The 25797-nt window shown below is 35.8% G+C and overlaps 1 protein-coding gene across 2 annotated transcripts in view; it reads left to right on the top strand.

The window, feature by feature from the left end:
* The first annotated feature begins 9682 nt into the window (after positions 1 to 9682).
* Positions 9683 to 25797, top strand: part of TNFSF13B (TNF superfamily member 13b) — a 32281-nt gene continuing 16166 nt past the window's right edge. The window contains exons 1-3 of one of the 2 annotated variants that reach the window (XM_003928246.4): positions 9688 to 10689; positions 10795 to 10879; positions 23757 to 23813. In XM_003928246.4, coding sequence (XP_003928295.2) covers positions 10351 to 10689; positions 10795 to 10879; positions 23757 to 23813 — 481 coding nt within the window. In that variant the 5' untranslated portion in view covers positions 9688 to 10350. Of the gene's footprint in view, positions 10690 to 10794; positions 10880 to 23756; positions 23814 to 25797 lie in introns of both variants that reach the window. The other variant, XM_074387450.1, reaches the window with a different exon arrangement.

Raw genomic sequence — 25797 nt, 5'->3', positions numbered from 1 at the left:
ACCCCCGCTGTCCCTCCCCTATTTCCCCCCAACAGATTCCAGTGTGTAGTGCTCTCCTCTCTGTGTCCATGTGTTCTCATTATTCAACACCCACCTATGAGTGAGAACATGTGGTGTTTGATTTTCTGCTCTTGTGTCAGTTTGCTGAGAATGATGGTTTCCAGGTTCATCCAAGTCCCTACAAAGGACACGAACTCATCGTTTTTGATGGCTGCATAATATTCCATGGTGTATATGTGCCACATTTTCCCTGTCCAGTCTATCATCGATGGGCATTTGGGTTAGTTCCAGGTCTTTGCTGTTGTAAACAGTGCTGCAATGAACATTCGTGGGCATGTGTCCTTATAGTAGTACAATTTATGATCCTTTGGATATATACCCAGTAATGGGAATGCTGGGCCAAATGGAATTTCTATTTCTAGGTCCTTGAGGAATTGCCACACTGTCTTCCACAATGGTTGAACTAATTTACACTCCCACCAACAGTGTAAAAGTGTTCCTATTTCTCCACATCCTCTCCAGCATCTGTTGTCTCCAGATTTTTTAAATGGTCACCATTCTAACTGGTGTGAGTTGGTATCTCAGTGTAGTTTTGATTTGCATTTCTCTAATGACCAGTGATAATGAGCATTTTTTCATATGTTTGTTGGCCTCATGTATGTCTTCTTTTGTAAAGTGTCTGTTTATATTTTACATTTTCAAGAATAACCTTTGCTCACATTTTAATTAACGATATATAATATATATCAGTGTTAGCTATCTTGATTTAATTTCATTACCTGTATTATTTTGGCTTATTCCTTTTTAAATTTCTTTGGATGAGTGTTAATTCTTTTGAACAACATTGTGTTTATATGACAGCTTTGTTTTCAATGCTATTTTTTTTTTTTTTAAATGAGTGCTGCTTTGGCTCACATGTTTTGGTATAAGTTGTTTCTCCTTTTGTGGCTTTCTAGGTAGTGTCTAACCTCAGTTTTGCATACTTCTTTGATAGAAACCTGATCTATGAATGTGTTTTTACATTTTGAAGTAAGCAACTCTTTGATCATTTTGTATGATGATTTCTTTTTTAATGAGATTATAGCTAATGAATGGTATATATCAGGTATTACTAAGAAGTCAGACTAAAGAACAACAAAACAAACTTAAGTAGAATGAGACAAATCATAATGATAATAAATAGAACCATCTGCCGATTACTTAGAAGACACTAGCAAAAGAGATAAGTTTTAGCTATTTTTTCAAGAGTATGCAGGAGAAATCATATGCAGACAACTTTTTAAAAAAATACTTAAGCACGGATACAAAATAAATGGAAAACCAGATGAGAAACTGTTTCGCATAAATATTTGAAGTAAAATTTGAAGTCGTTTAAATCATCTTATACAATAGAATTTAACTCCATAACACTGGAGTTTTCTTTTTTCTTTCTGACTTTTTTTCATCTGTTTTAATTTTTGTACGCCTAGTACCTAGAACAATACTGAAACAGTGAATGGTGAATACCCTTCCTCTGCAATCGTTTTACCTACTTTGTTATTTCATTTTTCTTGTACTCAAGAGAAATGTATGTATACACCAATTTCCCCTTAATTTTACTGCACAAATTTATTCATAATACCCTCTTATCTGTTTAGGATCTGTAATAATTCTAATATGTCCCCTTTTTAAAATTTGTTATTGAAATTGTATACTTTCTCTATTTTTACTTTGTCTTACTATAAATTATTAATTTTATTTATTTCAAATAACCAATTTTTAATTCTCTTTATTGTATAGTAATTTATTTCTTTAATCTCTTCTTTTTTATATTTCTTGCTCTTATCTTTAAGCTTAATTTGTTTTCAACTTTTAACTTTTTAGGGCATTGTGAACTGTATGCTCAGATTATTTCTTTCGATTCTTTTTATAACATGCAGTAAAATATACCATTTTTCTCATAAAAATAGCTTTAAATGCATTTTACGAGATTTTATATCCTCTATTTTCATCTTATTCTGAAAACTCTTTCTATATGCAGTCATATCATCAGATCTTACCGGTCAATTTTTCTTAGCACTTTTTTTTCTTTCTTTTCTTTATCTTTTTTCTTTTCTTTTCTTTTCTTTTTTTTTCAAAAAGCTACCCATATAGATTTTCTCAGCATTTTAACCTAGGACTTGATTAACACTTTCTTTTTTTCTTCCTATTTTTTTTCTTTTTTATTATACTTTAAGTTCTGGGGTACATGTGCAGATCATGCAGGATCATTACATAGTTATACACATGCCATGGTGGTTTGCTGCAACCATCCCCCGTCATCTACATTAGGTAATTCTCCTAATATTATCTATCCCCAATCCTCCCACCCCCTGCTATCCCTCCCCTAGCTCTCCCACCCCCTAACAGGCACCAGTGTGAGATGTTCCCCTCCCCGTGTCCATGTTTTCTCACTGTTCAACACCCACTTATCAGTGAGAACATGTGATGTTGTCTCTATCTCTTTGTGCTGTGTGTATACTGGTATGTTCTATGTTCTCCTTCTTTGACCACTTACCTCTCTTAAACACCTCCTGTGTTTTATTTGATGGCTCAGCTGGTGCAGTATAGCCTCAGGAGGTGGGAAATCAAATACTGTGTAACCCTATGAACCAGGATTAGACTAGCAGGGAAACTTCCAGTCTACTCTGAGGCATTTGGGGGAGGCTTTTGTTTCTTGTCATCCCCTGATAGTCTTTCAGCTTTAGGGACAGGAAAGACTAACTCTAAACATTTAATTCCTTTGTGGGTGCTCAGAGTCCCAGGAAACTTGGCATATTCTTGTGAGGCTGATGTTGGCCACTGCCTAGGGCCCACAGATTTCTGTTTGACCATTCTACTTAAGGCCCTTTGAGACTCGGGTCCCAGATACAGTATCTCAAATACTCTGGAGAAATAAACCTCATATTATTTTTCTCTATCTAGGGCCAGTTAGAGCAAAAAGCCCCTCACTAACACCCAATTACCTCTAAGTTCTACTGTAATTTGGCTCAGAGAAGAAAGATAATTTACAGCTGTTAGCAAAGGAGAGGAAAGATGCATTCGTGTTGCACTTTTCTCAGAATACATTGTCTCTCTCATTTTTTTTTTTTTGAGTTTGAAATAATTATCTTCTTACATGGAGATACACAGATTCTGATTTTGTATTTTTTTTCTGAAAGAGGTGACTGCATTTATTTTGGTTCCACATAGAAAAGATAGATTCATTAAATACATCTTCACATAATAGTACTTTTTCTTAAGATTCCTAACATATTGAATAGCTTAAATTATAAAAAATAACTTTATATTAAAACTGTAAAGACTCTTCTTAAAAAATGAATTAGTTTTTCTAGCTTGTGGATGTTGACCTTTTCTCTTTACACCATAGTTTCAAAAAGTGGACATTAGGAAAATTCTGAAAGAACATTTAAAACTCTTTTATACAAAGTTCTTTGGTTACAGTTCTTACAACTAGCAGAATTAGGATGTCTTTGGATCCCAATCAAACTGCTAATCAAATTAGCAGAATTAGAATGTCTTTGAGTGAATTAACACCTCATCTTGTCTCACACTGGTGTGAATACTATGGCCCAAATAGCAAACATGAAGAGTTGAGTAATCCAGAAGGACAATTGTGTCTTCACAGACCCAGCTTCCCTCCAGAATCCTGTTCTCACCCTCAATGTTTTAGTCTGGGGCTGACAGCTGTTGGAGGATGGCAGTTCTCAATGATCTGGGGCAGGCTTATAATGTCTAGTGGAAGAAGAGGAGCATCTCTTTCTTGTCAATCTCTTTAAGAATAATGAACTCTTTCTTAGCAGTCTCCCCAGGAGACTACCTCACAAACAACTGTAAAAAGCTTCTCACAATTGTACACCCTTAGCAATCAGTGGTGATGTGGATAGGGTCATTATGAGCAGCTTTCATGATAAGGACTCCCTCAAAGTGTGAGATTATGTCAGCATCCCACAGAGATAGATGTCTAAACAAGGCCAACTTCTAGATTTGAAGCAGCAAAGATTCTGTTAAGATGGTGAAGCAAAATTAGGCAAACAGATACTTCTGACTTCAGAACCTACACTCCTAACCCTATCCTATTCTCAAAATTTAATTAGCTAAATTCCAAATAAATCAGTGCAAATCAAAACCACATTTAGACACCACCTCATGCCAGTTAGAATGGTGATCATTAAGATATCAGGAGACAACGGATGCCAGAGAAGATGAAAAACAGGAATGCTTTTACATTCTCGCTGAGAGTGTAGACTAGTTTAACCATTGTGGAAGACAGTGTGGTGATTCCTCAAGGATCTAGAAATAGAAATACCACTTGACCCAGCAATCCCATTACTGGGTATATACCCAAAGGATTATAAATCACTATATTATAAAGACACATACACACGTATGTTTATTGGCAGCACTGTTCACAATACAAGACTCAGAACCAACCTAAATGCCCATCAATGATAGACTGGATAAAGAAAATGTGGCACATATGCATCATGTAGTACTATGCAGCCATAAAAAAGGACGAGTTCATGTCCTTTGCAGGGACATGGATGAAGCTGGAAACCATCATTCTCAGCAAACTGACACAAGAACAGAAAAACAAACACCACATGTTCTCACTGATAAGTGGGTATTGAAAAATGAGAACATATGGACACAGGGAGAGGAACATTACACACTAGGGCTTGTTGGGTGGTGGGGGCTAGGGAAGGGATAGCAGGAGGTGGGGGAATTGGGGAGGGATAGCATTAGGAGAAATACCTAATGTAGATGACAGGGAATGGATACAGCAAACCACTGTGGCACGTGTATACCTATGGAACAAACTTACACTTTCTTCACATGTACCCCAGAACTTAAAGTATAATAAATACATTTTAAAAAAAATTTGCGGACTTCGTTTTTAATTTTAATTATAATTTTTTTTGTGTTTTCTGGATATAAAACAGATGCACATATTTTCAGGGTATATGTGATAATTTGATACATCATATAATATGTAAAGAACAACTCAGGGTAACCGGGGTATTAATCGCCTTAAATATTTATCTTTTGATTTTGTGGGAACATTAAAATGATTCTCTCCTAGCTATATTGAAATGTACAATAGATTAATGTTAATTGTAGTTGCCCTACTGATCCATTAAGCATTAGGTTTGATGTTTTTAACATTAATCAACCTCTCTTTATCTCCTCTTCTTTCCACCCTTCCCAGCCTCTGGTAACCGCCAATCTACTCTCTCTATTCATAAGACCCACCTTTTTAGCTCCCATATATGAGTGAGAACATGTGATATTTGTCTTTTTATGCTTGGCTTATTTCACTTAATATTATGATGTCTAGCTGGTAAGAATGTGGAGAAAGGGAACCCTAGTGTACTGTTAGTGGGGATGTAAATTAGTACAGCCACTATGGCAAACGGCATGGAGGTTCCTCAAACAACTAAAAAGAGAACTCATACTTGAGCAATTCCATTACTAGGTCTGTATCCAAAAGAAAGCAATCAATGCATCAAAGAAGTCTCTTTGTGTTTGTTCAGCACCATTCACAATAGCCAAAATATGGAATCAACCTAAGTGTCCATCAATAGATGAATGAATTTTTAAAGTGTGGTATGAAACAGGGAACCACTAGGCAGCCATATAGTAAAGAAAATCTTGTCATTTGTAGCAACCTGGATGAGCCTGGAGAACATTATATTAAGTGAAATAAGCTAGGCACAGAGAGACAAATACTATGTAATCTCACTCAGGTGTGCAATCTTAAAAAGTTGATCTTATAGAAGTAGAGAGTGAGTGGTTGTCAGAGATAGCGGGTGGTTTGTCACCTGGTACAAAGTCAGAGTTAGAAAGGAGGAAGGAGTTTTAGTGTTCCACTGTACAAGACGGTGACTATAGTTAACAATAACATATTGTATATTTCAAAATAGCTAGAAGAGAGGAATTCAATGTTCTCACCAGATAGAAATGATAAATGTCTAAGGTGAGAGATATGCTAGTTTTTCTAATTTGATCACTATATATTGTATAGGTATATAGAAACATCATGCTGTACCCCACAAATATGTATAACTATGTGTCAATTAAAATTTTTTAAATTAAAAATTGTATACGGTGATTAAAATTTAGCCTTTTGCATCAAGTTCAACTATGACAACTTACTGTACATAATATATATACACATATATAATATTTCTATAAGAAACAATATGATATTTTCCTGAAATGTAATACTTACCTCTATCATACTCTTTTCCATGTTCTTGTGTTAGGATGCCAGTTTTATCTAGATATAGTTTCAGGTACATTCACAAATTTAGAACAGCTATTGTCTCCAAGCTTGAATGGTCTAAATCCTTGTTAAAAATTCCCTTTTCCTCAAAGAAAAGGGGCATAGGAGAGATTCCCCAAATCTCTAATTGTTTATAGCACTATTTAGCCAGAAATTTATAATTGAATTTTAAAAATATTTTTGAGGTTGTCAATGTAAGTACATAGTCAGAGAGTGAATGTTTATTTTCTGCTGTTTCTGACTCTTGGACACACTTACAAGTTAGATTCTTTTCAATTCTATCTGCCTATTTCTGAGTGGATAGAATAGTTTTATCAATCACAAAGCGCTAGTATCTCAGTGTACTTATAAAATGACAGAAAAATACGATTTACACTTACATTAAGAAAAAGATGTGTGTAAAAAGCAGCTAAATACCAACAGTAAACACTGAATATATAATAATATCGCTGCACAATCTGTGGCTCAGATACAGTGGCCTTTTGCCCCTGAATAAACTTGTGATGTGGTATATTATTCAATGAATATGAATATGCTTCTTGTTTAGCAGAATTTCTCTGAAATTGTTGCCAAACCATTTCCTCTTCAGGAAACAGATTCTTGATTTATGGAGTAATAACTTCCTTTTGTGCCTCTAATAAGAAATTCAAGAATCATGAATGTCACTTTGTTTTCTACCTGTCTTTAGAGAAAATGCAACCGTCAGATCTCTGTGGAGGCCGTGCACTTTGCCATCCCTGCTTGCTGTCCCTCTGGTCATGGGGACATGGTGCCTGCCCGATGTGGAAGGAGCAGTTGCCCATTTTATGCATGGCACAGCTCACTGCTGCACCGACATCTAGTACTGGTTTAAAAATAGCTGAGCGTAGCCTTTTTAGTGACTCTGTTTTGATATGGTCAGGCATGAAGGTCTCTGCCTAACAGAGCCACGAGGGCAGCGGGAATTCCCTAAAGCAGTCAAATCACTCCCTCTCTTCAGAATTTTCACTGAGGGATATGGAGGGGGATGACCCATCAGAAGTGGGAGAATGTCTACTGATGGGGAGAATCAGTGGTTACAGGAAATCCTGAGTGAAACGCAGAGAGAAATTGCTTTCTAGCACTGCCTTGCATCCTTTCATTTCTATGTGTATTTAGGTCATGAAAATACCCAAAGACATAATCTTAAGGGTCTCAATTATTTTCAGTGAGAAGGCCTTCATACAATCCCCAAACGAATTCCATTTTTTATGGCAAGGCTACTCCATGTGACTCACCGTAATTTACCTGGAACAAGAACTGACAGAAAATTGTATTGTGTCATGTCTGATGCAAAAGGGTTTACAAACATCCTTATAAAAGGAGACTTCTTCCTGAGAAGGCGGATGCAGGACCTCTTGTCTGTTAGACTGGGGCACAGTCACCTTAATGTGGGAGTTATAGGTAAGAGAAATTAGAGAGCAGCTTATTTTGGGAGCAAGGATAATAACAAGTTACTGTATTTTAAAAAGGTGTTGGAAACTTGCAGAAGCAAAGTGGAAAGAAGAACAATCCTAATGGGTAAAAACGAGTAAGTCTGACTGCCTCATTTGTAGTGAGACAATGAGGAAATGGGAATTCGTCAGAGGGTAACTGGGTGGCGCCTATAAAAGTGACGATGTGCTGATTCCCTAGCAGGCATTTGCTGGGAAACCTTCACAGATGTTACAAGGACAGTTGTAGAAAATGTCTGGCAGAGCACTGTTTGTAACTGTGGAAAACGTTTCATTCATACTTTGAATGTAAAGAATAAAAGTAAATGAAGAAATGGAAGCATCGCATCCTGCTTTTGGTTTACATTTCCCTGATCATTTAGTATAACCACTATGGAAAACTGTGGCGATTCCTTAAAGAACAGCTAAAAGTAGAACTACCATTTGATCCAGTAGTTCCACTACTGGGTGTCTAACCAGATGAAAAGAAGTCATTATACAAAAAAGATACTTGCACACGCATATTTATGGTAGCACAATTCACAACTGCAAAAATATGGAACCAGCCCAAATGCCCATCAATCAATGAGTTGATAAGGAAACTGTGGCTTTTATTCCACATATATATATGTGAAATGGCACTCACCATGATTCATTATATATATACATATATATATATATATATATACACACATATATATATATATATATATATATATATATATATACACATATATATATGTATGGAATGATGGAATACTACTCACCCATAAAAAGCAATCAATTAATGGTGTTCACAGTGCGGATGGGATTGGAGATTATTATTCTAAGTGAAGTAACTCAGGAATGGAAAACCAAACATTGTATGTTCTTACTCATAATGGGAGCTAAATTCCAAGGATGCAAAAGCATAAGAATGATATAATGGACTTGGACTCAGGGCATAGGGTGGGAGGGGGTGAGGAATCTAAGACTACAAATAGGGCTCAGTGTGTATACTGCTTGGGTGATGGGTGCACCAACATTTCACTAATCACCACTACATAACTTAGTCATGTAACCAAATACCACCCATTCCCCCAAAAACCTGTGGAAATAACATTTTTTAATGGAAGCATCCAAAATGTAATTTGTTTCCACATTCTTGTAAGCCTCATTACATGTCTCAGGGACGGTTAATGTCATCATACCAATTCACAGGTGAAGAAATGGAATCACAGAGAGTTTGTGTACTTTCCCTAAGGAGAGTGAGGGGTGAGGCAAATGCATTCTAGAGTTCTCACTTTTGCTCTATATTATTCCTGTAAATTTCTAACTTAAGACTGTATAGAAATGTAGAGTGAGACAGAACTAAAGCTCACTAGTCTTAGCCCACAGGGGAGTAGCGACTACCCAGGGGTTGGTAAGGGCTCAGTAAGATTTGTTGAAAGGCGAATCAATATTTCAATGCTGGGGCAAAGCAGTGAGAAACTGGGGAATGTCCAGGAACCAGCCACCAAGATAAGGCAGGACTAGGATGAATGCAACAGTCCTCACAGGTCCTCCAGGTCAACAAAGAGATCAGAAGCCAAGGGGGCTCTTGTTTGATCAAGGACCTTTTGTATACAGACCTGTAGCCTGTGGCATAGTCGATGCGTGAGTCACAGACAAACTACTTGAGAGTGGTTAATGGTAGCAGACAGGCATTTGGAGCTGGAGAGAAGGCCAATTCTCCTAAACTAGTATCGAATTGAGCAGGGAATTAAAGCTTCAAAAGTCTGAGCAGCAAAGCTGAGACCAGGCTCCTTGGGACAGGCTGTTCATATACATAATTGAGTTTCAGTGATGAGTCTCAGAAGGAAAACGTGTATGCATGCTTTCCTTAAAAATACATTCACTTATATTTAGAGAATCCTTCAGATATCTAAATATGTCTGCAAAACTTAGTCTCATTTATATGACATTATTTGGATAATAATATGAATAATTTCCAGTGGATTTACTTCCATGTGTCCTTCAAGGATACTCCATTTTATTTCATACTTGAAGACTGTTAATAAATCACTCTCTAGCTAAGTACAATTCAATGCTAAAGCACTTAGCTTATCTGACCTTCACATTAATTACTTTTATTACAGCACCAGGAACTTTCAGCTGCTTTTCCCCCTTCCTTATGAAGCCGTGTGGCCCTAAGGAGCCAAGGCTCCCTTACTACGCTTAAGGGAGGGCTTCTTAGACATGTGCATGTCTTCAAAGCTTTCCCTTGAATGTGCCAAATAACTCCAAGTTTCCTCAGCAGATTTAAGGGGCTTTAAATCTACTTGAGCATGGATGTTATGAGATGACCTTGAAATTCTTACAAAAACTGAAAGTGAAATGAGGAAGACAGATTGAGCAATCCAGTCGGAGGGCAAATGCCAGCAAACCTACTGTACAGTAGGGGTAGAGATGCAGAAAGGCAGAAAGAAGAAAATTCAGGAGAACCCTCCTGAGGGGTGAGCCAAGCCCTGCCATGTAGTGCACGCAGGACATCAACACACACAGATAACAGGAAATGACCCATTCCCTGTGGTCACTTATTCTAAAGGCCCCAACCTTCAAAGTTCAAGTAGTGATATGGATGACTCCACAGAAAGGGAGCAGTCACGCCTTACTTCTTGCCTTAAGAAAAGAGAAGAAATGAAACTGAAGGAGTGTATTTCCATCCTCCCACAGAAGGAAAGCCCCTCTGTCCGATCCTCCAAAGACGGAAAGCTTCTGGCTGCAACCTTGCTGCTGGCACTGCTGTCCTGCTGCCTCACGGTGGTGTCTTTCTACCAAGTGGCCGCCGTGCAAGGGGATCTGGCCAGCCTCCGGGCAAAGCTGCAGGGCCAGCACTCAGAGCAGCTGCCAGCAGGGGCAGGAGCCCCCAAGGCCACCCTGGAGGAAGCTCCAGCTGTCACCGCGAGACTGAAAGTGAGTTTGCAGCAGCTGCAAGCTGCAGGCACGATCCTGCCTCCACTGGCGCCTCTCCTTTGCCTCAGCTGTCTTCCTAATAACTTGGAGTTTTTCTCTTTCCAGATCTTCGAAGCACCAGTTCCAGGAGAAGGCAACCCCAGTGAGAGCATCAGGAAGAAGCGTGCCGTTCAGGATCCAGAGGAAACAGGTATGCACTGGGCACAGACACTTTGAGGAGTCAGGGATAAAAAATCCAGTTTTGGGTATCTAGAGTTAAGTATCCCCTCTATGAACCTAGTAAATAGAAACTACGAAATTTACCATGCAAACCAGACATGGCTTTAGAGCAAATGTAATAGGCTGCATGGATGTGCTTTGTCCTCTAATGAGCAGATGGTGAAGTGGAAGCGTTTATCTGTGCATGTCTAAGTATTTATCTTTGCATTGAGCACAGGGGAGATCAAAGGGCCATCTGTGTTTCCTCAAGTAGGTGATGCATTCCCATGTGAGAAGCATTATTTGTCACTCCAGAAAAATGAAAAAAAGTACTGCATCCTAGAATTAGACTTTGCTTACCCGGGTAATAGAAAGTTACTTAAAGACGTCTGTTTTCTGAATGTGCATTGCCTGTTGTGAAACCAGGTAGAGGTTGTAATGAAAGGCCCTGTATGTTGTGCTTTAATTATGTTTCTTTTATAAAAGTTTATTTTACACACACACACACACACACACACACACACACACACATACACACATACACACACACACACACACACTTTAAAGCTTTTAAGGAATGCTTTTCCAGGGCATCCATGCATTTATCATCTTCTTGTAATTGTCCTTTAGTGATTTCAGACTTCATGCTCTGCTCATTCCATAGAACTTTATGGAGTGGGTGGTGCCTACCAAAATGATCAATTCTAGTTCTTTCATTTGAAGGTGAAATAACAAATCTTTGTTTTATATTTATTAAAGTTATAATGCAACACATCCTTGATATTATTGTCCTTTTATTAAATATGTTGAAAGAACATTTTTTTAGTATCTGGAATGTATTGTACTGCTATAGACCAGAATAGGTATTTTTGAACATATTATTTCGTTTAACCTTCATAGTGACTCTATGAAGTCCACAGAATACATGCAATAATTTACATATATTATCACTTCTGAAGAGAATTGCATAAGAAATATAGAGAGAAATAGACCAGGGACCCTTCCATTACACACACACACATGTGCATGAGGTACCCTGACTACAAATTTATTTTTTGACTATATGATTTATTAATAAAAAAATATTTTTTATTTTATAAAACCATAATTTTTGGTATCTGGTTATTATATCTTTGTACCAGTTACCAGGAATAATTGGGTTTAAACATTTTTAAATTAAGAAAAACACACATATTTATTATTTTAACACATCAATTATTTTTCTAGTTTGCATTTTTTACTATATTTACTACATAATTGAAAATAATACAGAATATACACTATGACATATTTTTTGTTTTGACTTACACGGTAATAATTTTTCCTATTTCTAAGTATTTTTCTTATATCTGTATTAATTTACCTAACTATTGTTTAATATAGTTATTTCCATTTTCATTGCTGTAATACAACATGCAAAAGTTTTGTACTGAGCTCTTTTATTTCTGTGAAATTATATCTTCAATATAAAGTCCATATAGTGAAATATCTGAGCTAGGGAGAAGAAACCTCTTCATCACCCTTGCTTCCAACTGCCATATTGTTTTCAAAATGAGTTATAAATGCAGTCAAAAATGTGGTGTACCAGTTCTCCACATTCCTGCTAGCCTGTTATTCTTCAAATTTATTTTGGCTAGTTTAGTAGTTGTAAAACAATATCTCACATTTATTTTGATGTATTGCTTGTTTACTAATATGAATAAACTTTCTGCATATTTTGATTACTTATAATTTTTATTTTTTGCTAATTGTTATTGATAACTGTCTCCATTTGTCTGTCCTACATCTTCATAATTTTGGATAAATCTAATTAGTCATATTGATTTTTGATCAAAATTTTGAGGTAAATATTTTAATGGTTTTGCTGCTTTTTTTTTTTTTACTGGTACATTTTGCATTTCTCTATAGTATTGCAATAATCTTTTAAAATTTTCTCTAATATTAAAGCTAAAAATATATTTGCTCATGATTTCTTAAGTAGTTGACTCCCTGCCACTTGGACTTTTTCATAGTTTAGTGTTTTGTTTTAACTCATTAGTCCTTCTGGTGTTTATGTTAGTGAATCATTTCACATTGGCTTTAACTTCCCCCCTCTCTTTTCTCCTTTCAAACTGTTATCTCAACCAATTGTATTAAATTGTTCTTTTTAAATCCTTTGTGTTGAAAAGCTTACTTTGTTTTACTAAATTCCTCCTAAGAGTTGAATCTATTTGAGACTCTTTTTTATTGACTATTTTATTTTTATGCTGTAAAGATACTTTTTAAGGTAATTAGTATTATAAGGGGCTTCAATAACTGGTATGACAGGATTCTTCAATCTCCTTAACTTTCACTGCTACCATCCCACTGTTTCTAAATATTAGTTTTAAAGATAAACTTTAGCTTTATGATTAAATAAAAGATGTAGACTCATTTCAGCTGATTTAAGAAGAAAAGAACAATAGAGCAAGAAATAAATAACTTCTTGGGTCACATTTTCTCAGAATTTTCCTATTAATACTTTTATGTATTTATATTTTAATAGCATCCAGGAATTGTATACTTATGAGAATCTTTCACCAAATAATTTGCAATTTGTAGATTCTAACAAAATGAAAAAAACATTTACCTAGATTTCCAAAGCCCAGAAGTAGTCACTATTATTATTTCATGGTTTGTCCTAGACTTTTTAATAAACATTAATACAGTGTGCATATAGGTATATATTGCACACATTTGAGCCTTGAACAACATACATTTTAACAACATGGATACACTTACAGGTCGGTTTTTTTTCAATAAAGCTATTGGAAAATTATTTTCAGATATTCAATAATTTGAAAAACTTGTGGAAGAACTGTGTAGCCTTGAAATGTTGAAAATATTAAGATTAATTAGCCATGGCATGAATGCATAAAATATATGTAGATACTAGTCTATTTTCTTATTACTATCATAAAATATACACAAAAGTTAAAATTTCTCAAAACATATGCATACAGACTGTACACTGAGCCATTAGTAGACTAGAGAAATGGAAACAAACACAAACGTGCAGCATTAAGTCATAACTGCATAAAATTAACTGCGGTACATACTGTACTACTGTAAAGATTAGAATATTTTCATAGCCACCTCCTGTTGCTATTGCATTGAGCTCAAGTGCTGTGAGTATCTTCTTAAAACACCGTGTGATGCTAATCATCTCTGCGTGAGCCGGTTCTGTCTCCAATAAATTGGATATTGCAGTAAAAACGATCTCTCGTGATTTGTGTATATTTTTTCATCTTGTTTAATAAACTTTGAATGACACCATGAGACCTATAGAAAGTGCCACTAATGATGCTGGAAATGTTCCCAAGAAGCAAAGAAGAGTCATGACATTATAGTTGACTCTTGAACAACACAGGTTTGAACTGTGAGGTTCCACTTATATGTGGATTTTCTTCCACTTCCCACCCGTGAGACAGCAGGAGCAACACTTACTTTTCCTCCTCCGCCTTAGCTTACTCAATGTGAAGAATGAAGACCTCTATAATGATCCACTTCCGCATAAGGAATAGTAAATGCATTTTCTCTTTCTTATAATTGTTTAAATAACATTTTCTTTTCTCTAGCTTACTTCATTGTAAGAATACAGTATATAATACATATAACTTGTATTATATGTATTGAGTTTTTGTTATCAGATAGGCTTCTGGTCAACAGTAGGCTGTTAGCAGTTAAGATTTTGTGAGTCAAAAGGTAACCACAAATTTTTGACTGCATGTGATCAGTGTCCCTAATTCCTGTATTGTTCAAGTATCAACTGTATTTGTTGATATGTACATATATATATATATATATATATATATATATATATATATATAGAGAGAGAGAGAGAGAGAGAGAGTGTGTGTGTTATGTGTATATACTCATATAGGACACAGTATACATACTCAACATTCATAAATCCAAGGTGGAAGGTTTGAAGATAAGAATCTCAATGACAGGTAATGTCTACTATTCCTTGTTAGTAAAATTATTAAATTATTTTGAATGTTGTTCTAGATACCATTCCTTGGTGGAGGAAAAATTTACTTGGTTTAGCATATTCCAAAATTAATGTTTATGTTCTCAAGAAAATTGTTTGTAACACAAGGACTTTTTTTGGTAGGATTTTTTTTTTTTTTTTTTTTTTTGTGGCATTGAGAAAATTCTATGCAGCTTTCTTTGATTTTTGTTTTCATTTAAGTTCTGATTTATTTTCAATAGCACTCAAAAACCTTAGGTTGTCCTTTTTACTTTAAAGTGTTCATTTATAGTCATATTTATTAGTTGTCCACATGTTTTAGAACCATGTATTTTTATTGGAACTTCACACAAACTTCAGTTGAAGGAAGGGGAATTACTATCAGCCAGAGTGTCCTAATGATACTCTCTTCCAGGCATCTCATGGCTAAACACTGCTTTTACTTAATTTTAGAATTTAGTACTTTGGCTTTAGTTTTGTTTTTCTTAATTATTTTGTGTTTCAAACCAAAATCTCATTAAGCTTAATGTATTTCATAAGATCATTTTTTATTGTAGTATAATAAACAGAAATGTGGCGAAATCCAGGATTAAAAAATTGCCAAATAGCTCATATTAGCCAAAAATTCACTTTTAAGCCCATAATTGTGCTTGGAGATATTCCCAATTTAAAAAATAACTAAAACAATATGGCTTTGAAAAAATACATAGTAAGATTTACTTACTAATGGAATCATGGAGATCCACATTTTGAACATTACCTAAGTATAATTTTATTAATTTCAAGAACCGAAAGATAAATGTCTTTAGCATCTATCAAGAAAGTGAATTCTTTCAAATGGGTTATCACTGACCTAAAAAGTTTCCTTGTTAAAATTATGTAACCTTTGTATTTTCTTTCCTGTTAATTAATAGCTATTAGAAATTTATATGTTTTTGGTTACAGAAGGATAAAATTATTTTTATTTATAATGTTTATTATAATTGCCTCAATTATAATAATAAAATAATGGTAAAAATATGAACAATTCAAAGTAATGTAAAGCAAGAATACAAAAAAATTGTCCATGTTTTACCTTCCAAATAATTTTTATGAGATTTTGTTCAATCTACTTCAAGTTATATTTTTTCTTTTTAAGTAAGCTTGCAATTAAGACTTACACAAAGCTTGCAAAGAGAGAACAGACAGTTGGCATGTACCCCTCTTCAGCTTCCCTAATGCTAACATCTTATAGACCATAGATCGTGGTATCTCATTACACACACACACACACACACACACACACACAAACTTTGAGACAACCACTGACTCTGGACTTCATTTGAATTTCACCAGCTTTTCCACTAATGATTTTATGTTTTAAGATCCATCAGATATCATATTGTATTAACATTTTTAAATTAGAATTTTGAATGTAGCATCTATAGATGAACACCTAATATTAAAACTTAAGCTTTTTCTAGGATAAGCCTTTCTAATTGCAAAAAGTAAATATATCAATAAGATTTTTGAGTCTTCTTTGAAATCCAAAGCCCAACTCCTTTGCAAGGAAAGATGAGATGTTTGACAAGTCTCTAATGTCCAGTCTTTGCCTGCTTGGCATTTCTGGCTTAGCTGTGATTTCAAGGCTGTAACATGAGTGTTGGAAGCATGCAGTGTAGAATTTGACTCTTATCAAAATTAAGCTAACTTGAGCCTCTTACCCAGCAAGGGTGTGTTCCTTCCTGGAACAGAATCAGCTGGCTGCTGCTAAGGCGATCTTTGGCCTGAGGTTTCCCTGAATGTTATTTTTTCTTTCTCCCTGCTTCAATAGTGTGACTTTTTTCAGTGTTGCAAGCACTGGCTTCCGTTCGATTTCTGGAAAGGTATTTAAAATGGAAAACAGTGACTTTCCAATCAAGTCTTTGACCTGTTCTTGTTAAGCTTGAAATTTTGGGAAACAGAAGAGCTAGGAAACAAATCAGTCAACATAGCCAAATGTGATATTGTGTCTGTTTTATACAATCTTACATTATAGTGAGTTGGAGAGAAACAGAAAAATGATAGTACGTATAGTTAATTAGTAAACTGTAATACTAGAAAACGGTAAATACATTGAAAAAGAAAGTTAGGACAGGGTAATGAGTATCAAGAATGTGAAGGATGAGGAAGGGAAAGAAATGTGTTTATGTTTTGAATGGAGAGGCCAGGTTAAGCCCTTTTATCTTCTTGAAAGCTCAATAATTCTTTATAATTTTGACTTTTTTTTTTTTTCTTGCTCTGTCGCCCAGGCTGGAGTGTAGTGGCTCAATCTCGGCTCTTTGCAACTTCTGCCTTTCAAGTTCAAGCAATTCTCCTTCCTCAGCCTCCCAAGTAGCTGGGACTACAGGCACACACTACCATTCCCAGCTAATTTTTTGTATTTTTAGTAAAGATGGGGTTTCATCATGTTAGCCAGGATGGTCTTGATCTCCTGACCTTGTGATCTGTCCCCCTTGGCCTCCCAAAGTGCTAGGATTACAGGTGTAAGCCACCATGCTCAGCACTATAATTTTGACTTTTTTTTTCAGACGTTGCAGACATTAGTAGGTGATATTTAAAATAAATTCAAATGTTTAGGCCTGTGTTGTTTTTATCAGTAATTTGATATGAATGGAAAATGTTAGTTTTAATATTTATTCTTTTTATAGATCAACTCCTACTTAAAATAACTGCATTGAGCAGCTGCATCTTTGTTGTGGTGGTATTTTCTTTTAAAAGACATTCACATTTCTGAATAGTTAGAGAAAGAGAAGGCTTCTCTCCAAATAGATTTATCACCCACTCTTTCTGCGAATACCTGAGATAGGCACACCGTAATATACAGAGAAAAGGAGAACGAAATTAACAATTATCAGGCATGTTTCATGTGCAAACGCTGTTTTAGTCTTTGGGTATGTATATCATTTACCCTTTTACCCACTCTGTTAGCTTGGCTTATTGTCTTTATTTTAGATGAGAAAACTGAAACCCACAGAATCAATTGCTTCTCTCAGCAAGTCAATATAGTTGGAGAAGGTAAGCCAAATTCATGCAAAATAAAATAGATAAGTTATTTATAATTCATAAAACACACCTAAATTATGACTTCAATCTATTTTTACGACAGTATGAAATGGATATCGTTATTCCCATTGTTACAGGACCCAACACTTACCCAAAGTTAACCTTTGGGTCGGGGGTTTCTGCAATACAGTCCCTTCTGTGGTCGCCAGAGAAACGCTACAGGGAAGGCGTCCCGATCCAGACCCCCAGAGAGGGTTCTTGGAGCTCACGCAAGAAACAATTCAGGGTGAATCCACAGAGTAAAGTGAAAGCAAGTTTATTAGGAAAGTAAAGGAATAAAGGAATGACTACTCCATAGACAGCACAGCCCCGAGGGCTGCTGTTCGCCCATTTTTATGGCTATTTCTTGATGATACGCCAAACAAGGGATGGATTATTCATGCCTTCCCTTTTTAGACCATACAGAGTAACTTCCTGATGTGGCCATGGCATTTGTAAACTGTCATGACGCTGGTGGGCATACAGCAGTGAGGACCACCAGAGGTCACTCCTCACCATCTTGGTTTTGGTGGGTTTTAGCCGGCTTCTTTACTGCAATCTGTCTTAGCAGCAACGTCTTTATGACCTGTATTTTGTGCTGGCCTCCTATCTCATCCTGTGACTTTGAATGCCTTAACCGTCTGGGAATGCAGCCCAGTAGGTCTGAGCCTTATTTTACCCAGCTCCAATTTAAGATGGAGTTGCTCTGGTTCACATGCCTCTGACATCATTTTACATATTTAAAAGGTTTCGAAATTAGGTGTCAAACTCATGGTTACACAACTAATTGATAGGAGAGGTAAGGTCTGAATTCATTACCTACTGACTATAAATTCTGATTTTTTTTCAATGATAATAGTTGTACACGCTTAATTTTCAAGTATGACACCAGATTTGAGAAAAAATATTGGGTCTGACAAAGCCCGGGGTATTACAATCATTGCCAGTGAGAGAGATATCAAGTTAAGGAATCAGAGAATGCTGTTAGTGGTAGAGATCACAGACTGAGATGATTTAGACCGTGATCAGGAGAGCTGGGTGGGTTTGAAGATGGAGCAGACTGGGTAAGAGGACAGAATACCTCAGGTTATGAGGACAGGGTGGAAACAGGAAACCGAAATAATTCAAGAAAAGGCTTGTTTTAGTAGGCATAGAGGCATATCTCATGCAAGAATCTTTATATTATCCCTTTTCTAAATTTGTAAATTTTTGCAAGGGCTGATCTGCTGAAGTGTTTTCGCAAGCATAAGCTTTCTTCTTCCCCTCCTCCTCCCCTTCCCTCCATCCTTCTCCTTTTCCTCCTCCTCCTCCACCTCCTGATCAGGCTTGAGACAGGGAAGGGTAAGGGGAGGGGGAATAACTGCTCTGTGACAGCTCCTGAAAGCAGCTATGAAATCTTATTTTCAGGCCTTTTTCTCTCCTATCTGCCCCCATGGAGACTCCGGAAATTACAAATTAAGACATTTTAGGAAAATGGTGCATAACCATTTACTTTAAAAATCTTATAGAGTGCTACACTTCTGTGGATAGAAATTCAAAAATGTATTATTAAGGTTTTTTGTAGTGGGAGGTGTTTCCTATATAACTGAGGGTTCAAAGCCTATTGTTAGAGGGTCCACAATTCATGGAAATTGTTTTATTTAATGGATTCCCTTTACCCTCAAGCATTGACTTAATTGGTTTTAACATGTTTCACAAAGCTGGATTTAGTGACTGACTTTTAAGAATTGTTTGGAAAACTTGAGTGCTATTTTTTAATGTAAATTTTGTTTCCTATATTATTGCACAGAGTTTTTTTAAAGTCTGCTGTATATCAGACACTGAAAATGTGTGAATGATTATCCTTAACATCAAGTGATTCACAATCTAGGGAGAGAAACAGTTGCAGAAACAATTATGTGTATAGTAGAATGTGTTTCAATAGATGATATGCAAAGTATAGTGGGGTCAAATATTTAGCAAGAAGGATTGTAGAAAAAGTTTATATTTGATTTCAGTATTGAAGGATGAATGGAATTCCACCAGCTAGAAGATAAAGCATATTTAGTAGGAGAGAACAGCAGACATGCAGTCATGGAATCATGGAAGATGTCTTCTCACTCTGAAGTGTGTTTAAGTACAACTGAGTGTGGGTGGGTGACACTCATGAGACTGTGAATGTTGGCTGGGCCAGGGCTTGGAGGAGCTGGTTAGTGTTCCAGGGAGATGCATTGGGTGAATTATAAACATTTGAATGAGAAGAACAAATTTGCACTTGGGAAACTCAAAGTTCTCAACTGTTATTACTTTTTTAAGTGAACAACCAAGTTATCGTTGGTAAAATAAAACCTTATACACTAGCTTCCTTCCTCTAAATTTGTGTATTCTCATTTCAGTGAAAGTGTTAATTCAATATCATGCTTTCCCCATTTTCTTCATAAGTCTATGTCAAATATTAGGCCAATATTGAGCTCTTAAGTGGTTTCCCCTAGTTAACATTGTTCTGCCACTGATCATGTATTCAAAGCTAGTTCAAGAAAAATTAAACTGCTACATTTGTCATAACTTATGTCTATCAAATGATAAGTTATGCAGAAATGAAAGTGAGGCATTGCCACCCAAGATCCTCCTTCTTTAAAAACATATGGTGTGGTAAATACAATGACAGGGAAAAAAAAGCAGAGAGATAAGGGAGGATGCAGGACACACATCTCATCCAGACTGAAAGCTGGACGAGGCTTCTTGAATGAGATGAGTGAGAAGCGCTGTGAAGAATCAGTAGGTGCAGGTGCTGTGGATAGGTTAAATATAATGGGAAAGCTCTCGGTGGAGTGTTTTTCATGGGAGCCACACATAATCTGCAATAATGGCATTATTTATGAAAGTTTAGATTAGATTTGGCTTTGTTGAAATAATGTATAATAAACCAGTTTCAAGATTGAATGGGTTCACTTCCAGTACAGAAAATAGTATAACAGATATTAGCAATTCTCTAAACTTTCAAATTACTTTTTCTGATGAAATGGTATTTAGACATTATGCTTCAAAAGATGGCTTTTCAAACTGTAAAAATGTTTCCCATATGTATTATATTTAGATTATACTCTAATTGTGAAGTGTTGAATTTTATTGTGTCAAATATTGATCAGTAGCCAATTATTTTTGTCCTTAAATTTCTTGTTTTGATAATTTTATCTTGTAAACATTTTGGTCATCATTATAATATTTTGTATTTAGAAATACTTTATGCAAAGTTTATTATGATAAATAAATTTTCCTATGCTGTAAAATGGCATTTTGTAAGATTAATATGTATTTTACACATTATTACATCATAATCTCCAGAAATTTATATTCAGAAATGTGTCCCCATAGACTCAGAAAGGTTTTAATGTATATTATTGCCTTGCTTAGTTAAAACAAACAAACAAACAAAAAAAAACGATTCTTAACCTCTTGTTTAATTCTTTTCAATTGTAATAGAGGGAAAGATGTGTGAAAGGCTTTTGAGAACCAAATAATAACTAATTAATATAACAATTGTAATCAAATTTTGTTTTTTATATTAGACTATGCATTTTCAAAACTCTTGTGGTTAGATATCTGTGCTACTGGGAGATATTAAAAATAATGTTGCCTCTTTAGCTCCACTGTTTGTGAAGCAAATCTTTAGCTAAGCGTTCATCTCCAGCCTAAGACCAGATCTATGTTGAATGGGAAAGAAAGTCTTAAAAGACTGAATAGGAGATAAGTTGATAATAGCTGTCAAATTTCCTAAAAGGAATTGTCTTGGAAAAACCAAGTAACTTTATCTGGAACAAGGTCAATTGATAAATAGTAATAACTTCAGTGGCTGTAATTTAAACATCATTATTGAAACATCAAATTTATATATTTTCTCTTCTGAAGAACAGTTCTTGAAATAAACTTTTCTCTTCAAAGCACATTTTCTGCTAAATATTAGATTTTTGCTACTACGTGGTAGAATAAACCACTGTTTTTCAATATGTAGGTTGTGACCAAATTTTCATGGGGTTGTGGATATTAAAATGGAGATATTTTCATAATGTCAAGTTGTTACTGAGTAGGTAAACCTCTTTCTGCCTAAATAGAGTGTCTAAATCTGCCTTAGTTCATTCAAGGCTGTTAGAACAAAATGCTATAGACTGGGTGGCTTATAAACAGTAAAGATTTATTTCTCACAGTTCAGGGTTCTGAAAGTCCAAGACCCAAGATTTCGGTATCTGAGGAGGACTTGCTTCCTGGATTGTAGATGATGCCTTCTCACTGGTTTCTCATGTGGGAAAAAGGGCAAGCTACCTCTCTGGGATCTCCAGTAACACTTATTCCATTCATGAGAGCTCTGCCCTCCTGGCATAATCACCTCCCCAGAGCCTTCCTTCCTAATACCATCAGGTCGGCAGTTAGGTTTCAACACAGGAATTTTGGGGCAGCAGAAACATTCAGACCATAGCAGTCTCCTACCAAAGTTTTTGGGAAACAGAGAAAGGGTGACTGGAAATAGGAAATCCTGCATTCTGGTCCTTCTTTGGCCCTTATCAGCTGCAGTTGGGCCACTTGTTCCCATGGTGTCCTTCCGTGATGTTTTCTAAGTTATTTGCCTGGATATTATTAAAAACAATAATGTTAACACCACTACTGATACAAGTAGCCAAGATTTACTTATTTTGCAAGCATTATACACCGAGTATAGTGCAACGTGTTTCCCATGCATTTCGTCATTCACTCTTTACAACGTACGTACACACACAGGGAAAGACGCAAAGTTTAAAAATCTGACTTTGACTTTCATCAACATCCTCCCTTATTTTTGATGTGGAGGAAAGATGAGAGGTTTGTATGCTCTGGTTGTCCCTGGTGCCATTCACACAAACCTGTCAGGGTGCCTTCTGAATAACAGTTACTTAAGAAGGATTTGTTGGAAAAATAAAAACTCTTAAAATAGGTTCCATGTGGCTACAAATGTACTAATATAGAGACTGTGTCCTTGGGGCATTAGCTGTCCTGCAGGGTTTGTTATTCCTTCTTTCATGCTGTCCTCATTCACTACCATTCTTCTTGTTATGATGCCTTTTCATACTTCCAGCAGGAGAGAGTCTGCCATGGTGAGGAACGAATCATGTTTTTCCTAGGGCACAGGCATGGCTATCTTTCTTGTATAACATCAATAAAGGAATCCTCAGGGTGGGCCAGAATGCTCTTCTATAAAAATGATTCAAAAATTAACATAAAAATATGTTAGAAAAGCTTTATAGTTATAAAGGAATTACTGTTTTTTTTTAACAATTTTTTACAGTTTTTAACAATATATTTTCACCTTTAAATACCAAAGGGAATTTCTTAACAGATTTTCTTATGTGACCACATGCTCTAATGGTATGTATTTATACAAACTCAGAACATTATTTAATTACTGCTGTGTTATTTCAAGTTTTAAATACAGTCATGTGTTGCTTAATCACAGGGTACAGTCTCAGGGATACATTCTGCATCTCCAGGCAATTTCATCATTGTGCAAACATCAGAGCACACTGACACAAACCTAGGTGGTGTAGCCTTCTACACAGCTAGGCTCTACAGTACACACCATTGCTCCTAGGCTACCAACTTGTACAGCATGCTACTGTATTGAATATATATACATATTAAAATCAATGGGCAAATATCATAAAGTAACTAAGAATAATATCATGCAATCAATGTAAAAAGTGTAATTGATTTAGTGTTTCTGGAAGAATGGGTTTTTAACTTTGTGTTCTCAGTTTCTTTACTATTTCTACTCAAGTAACTAAAATGATACATTTTTGCTTTTTAGTCACTCAAGACTGCTTGCAACTGATTGCAGACAGTGAAACACCAACTATACAAAAAGGTAATAAAATATCCCCAGTACTTTTCTACTTAGAATTCAGTCCACTCCAAATATTTATGTTTCAAGTCTAAAGACTGTATTTGAATTGCATCTAAAATCAATCATCCACCTCAAAACTCCTTATAATCAGATTAAAAAAACTTAAATTTATTCAAAATGATTTGGGAATAAATAATAGTTAAGGCTAAAGTAATAATCTAATAAGCAGAATGACCTTAGAGGCAAAAATATTTAGAAATGTTAAATAATTAGACTATGCCGGGCGCGGTGGCTCAAGCCTGTAATCCCAGCACTTTGGGAGGCCGAGGCGGGCGGATCACGAGGTCGAGAGATCGAGACCAACCTGGTCAACATGGTGAAACCCCGTCTCTACTAAAAATACAAAAAATTAGCTGGGCATGGTGGCGCGTGCCTGTAATCCCAGCTACTCAGGAGGCTGAGGCAGGAGAATTGCCTGAACCCAGGAGGCGGAGGTTGCGGTGAGCCGAGATCGCGCCATTGCACTCCAGCCTGGGTAACAAGAGCGAAACTCCGTCTCAAAAAAAAAAAAAAAAAAAAAATTAGACTACAATACAATAAAAATCAATACTAAATCAAATTTAATTTTTATTATTTAGACAGCATTCTGTCTTTTAGAATGACTCAAGACCATTTTCACAAATATTAATTCTCCTGTTATATTCAGTTGTAAAAATCATAGAAAGAGGAAAATAAAACTGAACAGATTGTTAAAATGAGATTTAAAAAATAAATTTACTAATTTACCATTTTCTCAGAGGTAGAATGTTTTACATTTTTCAGTTATTTGAAGATTTTTTTAGTTTTAATTTTAGACAAATAAGTGTTTTCTGTACTAATGGACTAATACCAGGTTCACAGAGAAAAGACTTTTAATGTCATTTCCCAATGTGTATCACCCAGCCTATTAATCCAGAGGAATGGTCCTTGAAGTGAGAGTTTCTGTGTCAAATAAGTTTGGAAACACAGCATCTAATATATTTTTCTTCAAGTCACAAGGCACATTAGAAAGTTACTGAATAGAAGTAGTCCTACTTTAAAAAAATACTTGTGCTGGGCGTGGTGGGTGACCCTGTAATCCCAGCACTCTGGGGGACTCAAGTGAGTGGATCACGAGATCAATAGATCTAGACCATCCTGGCCAACATGGTGAAACCCCGTCTCTACTAAAAATACAAAAATTAGACGAGTGTGATGGCCTGCATCTGTAATCCCAGCTACTCTGGTGGCCGAGGCAGGGGAACCGCTTGAACCCAGGAGGCGGACGTTGCAGTGAGTTGAGATTGCGCCACTGCATTCCAGCCTGGAGACAGAGTGAGACTCCATCTTAAAAAAAGAAAAAAAGGAAAAAAAAAAAACCTGTTTGATTGTTTCATCTAGTTTTTCACAAATTTGTTTGACTATGCTGCTTTAACATGTATCGACCTCTCTCTGAAAGCAAATGGCAATTTCTGCTCTATAGTAGCTTTTATTTATATAACTAATGAACAGAAATGTACTAAGAAGAGCCATTCATTCACTCACACATTCCTTGATTCATTTGTTTTACATTTGTTGATTAAAAACATACAATATTCTAATTACCATATGGGCACTGGGGGTAGCAGTGATTAAAATATGTACAAATGCTCCTCAGCTTTGATGGAATTATGTCCTGATAAACCCATTTTAAGCTGAAAACAACATACATTGAGTAAACCATTTGGTACATCGAACTTATCAAATATCATAGCTTAGTATAGCCTAGCATAAACCTGCTCAGAACACTTATATTAGCCTAAAACTGGGCAAAATCATCTGACAGGAAGCTAACTTTATGGTAAGGTATTGAGTAGCTTATGTTATGTTTTGAATACTGTAGTGAGGTATAATTTCTCCTGAATGTATGTGGCTTTCACACCTTTGTAAAGTTGAAAAGTCTAAGCTAAACCATTCCAAGTCCATACGTATGGTTTTTTACTTTGAT

Source organism: Saimiri boliviensis, chromosome 16 (assembly GCF_048565385.1).
Source record: "Saimiri boliviensis isolate mSaiBol1 chromosome 16, mSaiBol1.pri, whole genome shotgun sequence".
Taxonomy (NCBI): domain Eukaryota; kingdom Metazoa; phylum Chordata; class Mammalia; order Primates; family Cebidae; genus Saimiri; species Saimiri boliviensis.
This window is presented reverse-complemented; position numbering and strand designations above follow the sequence as displayed.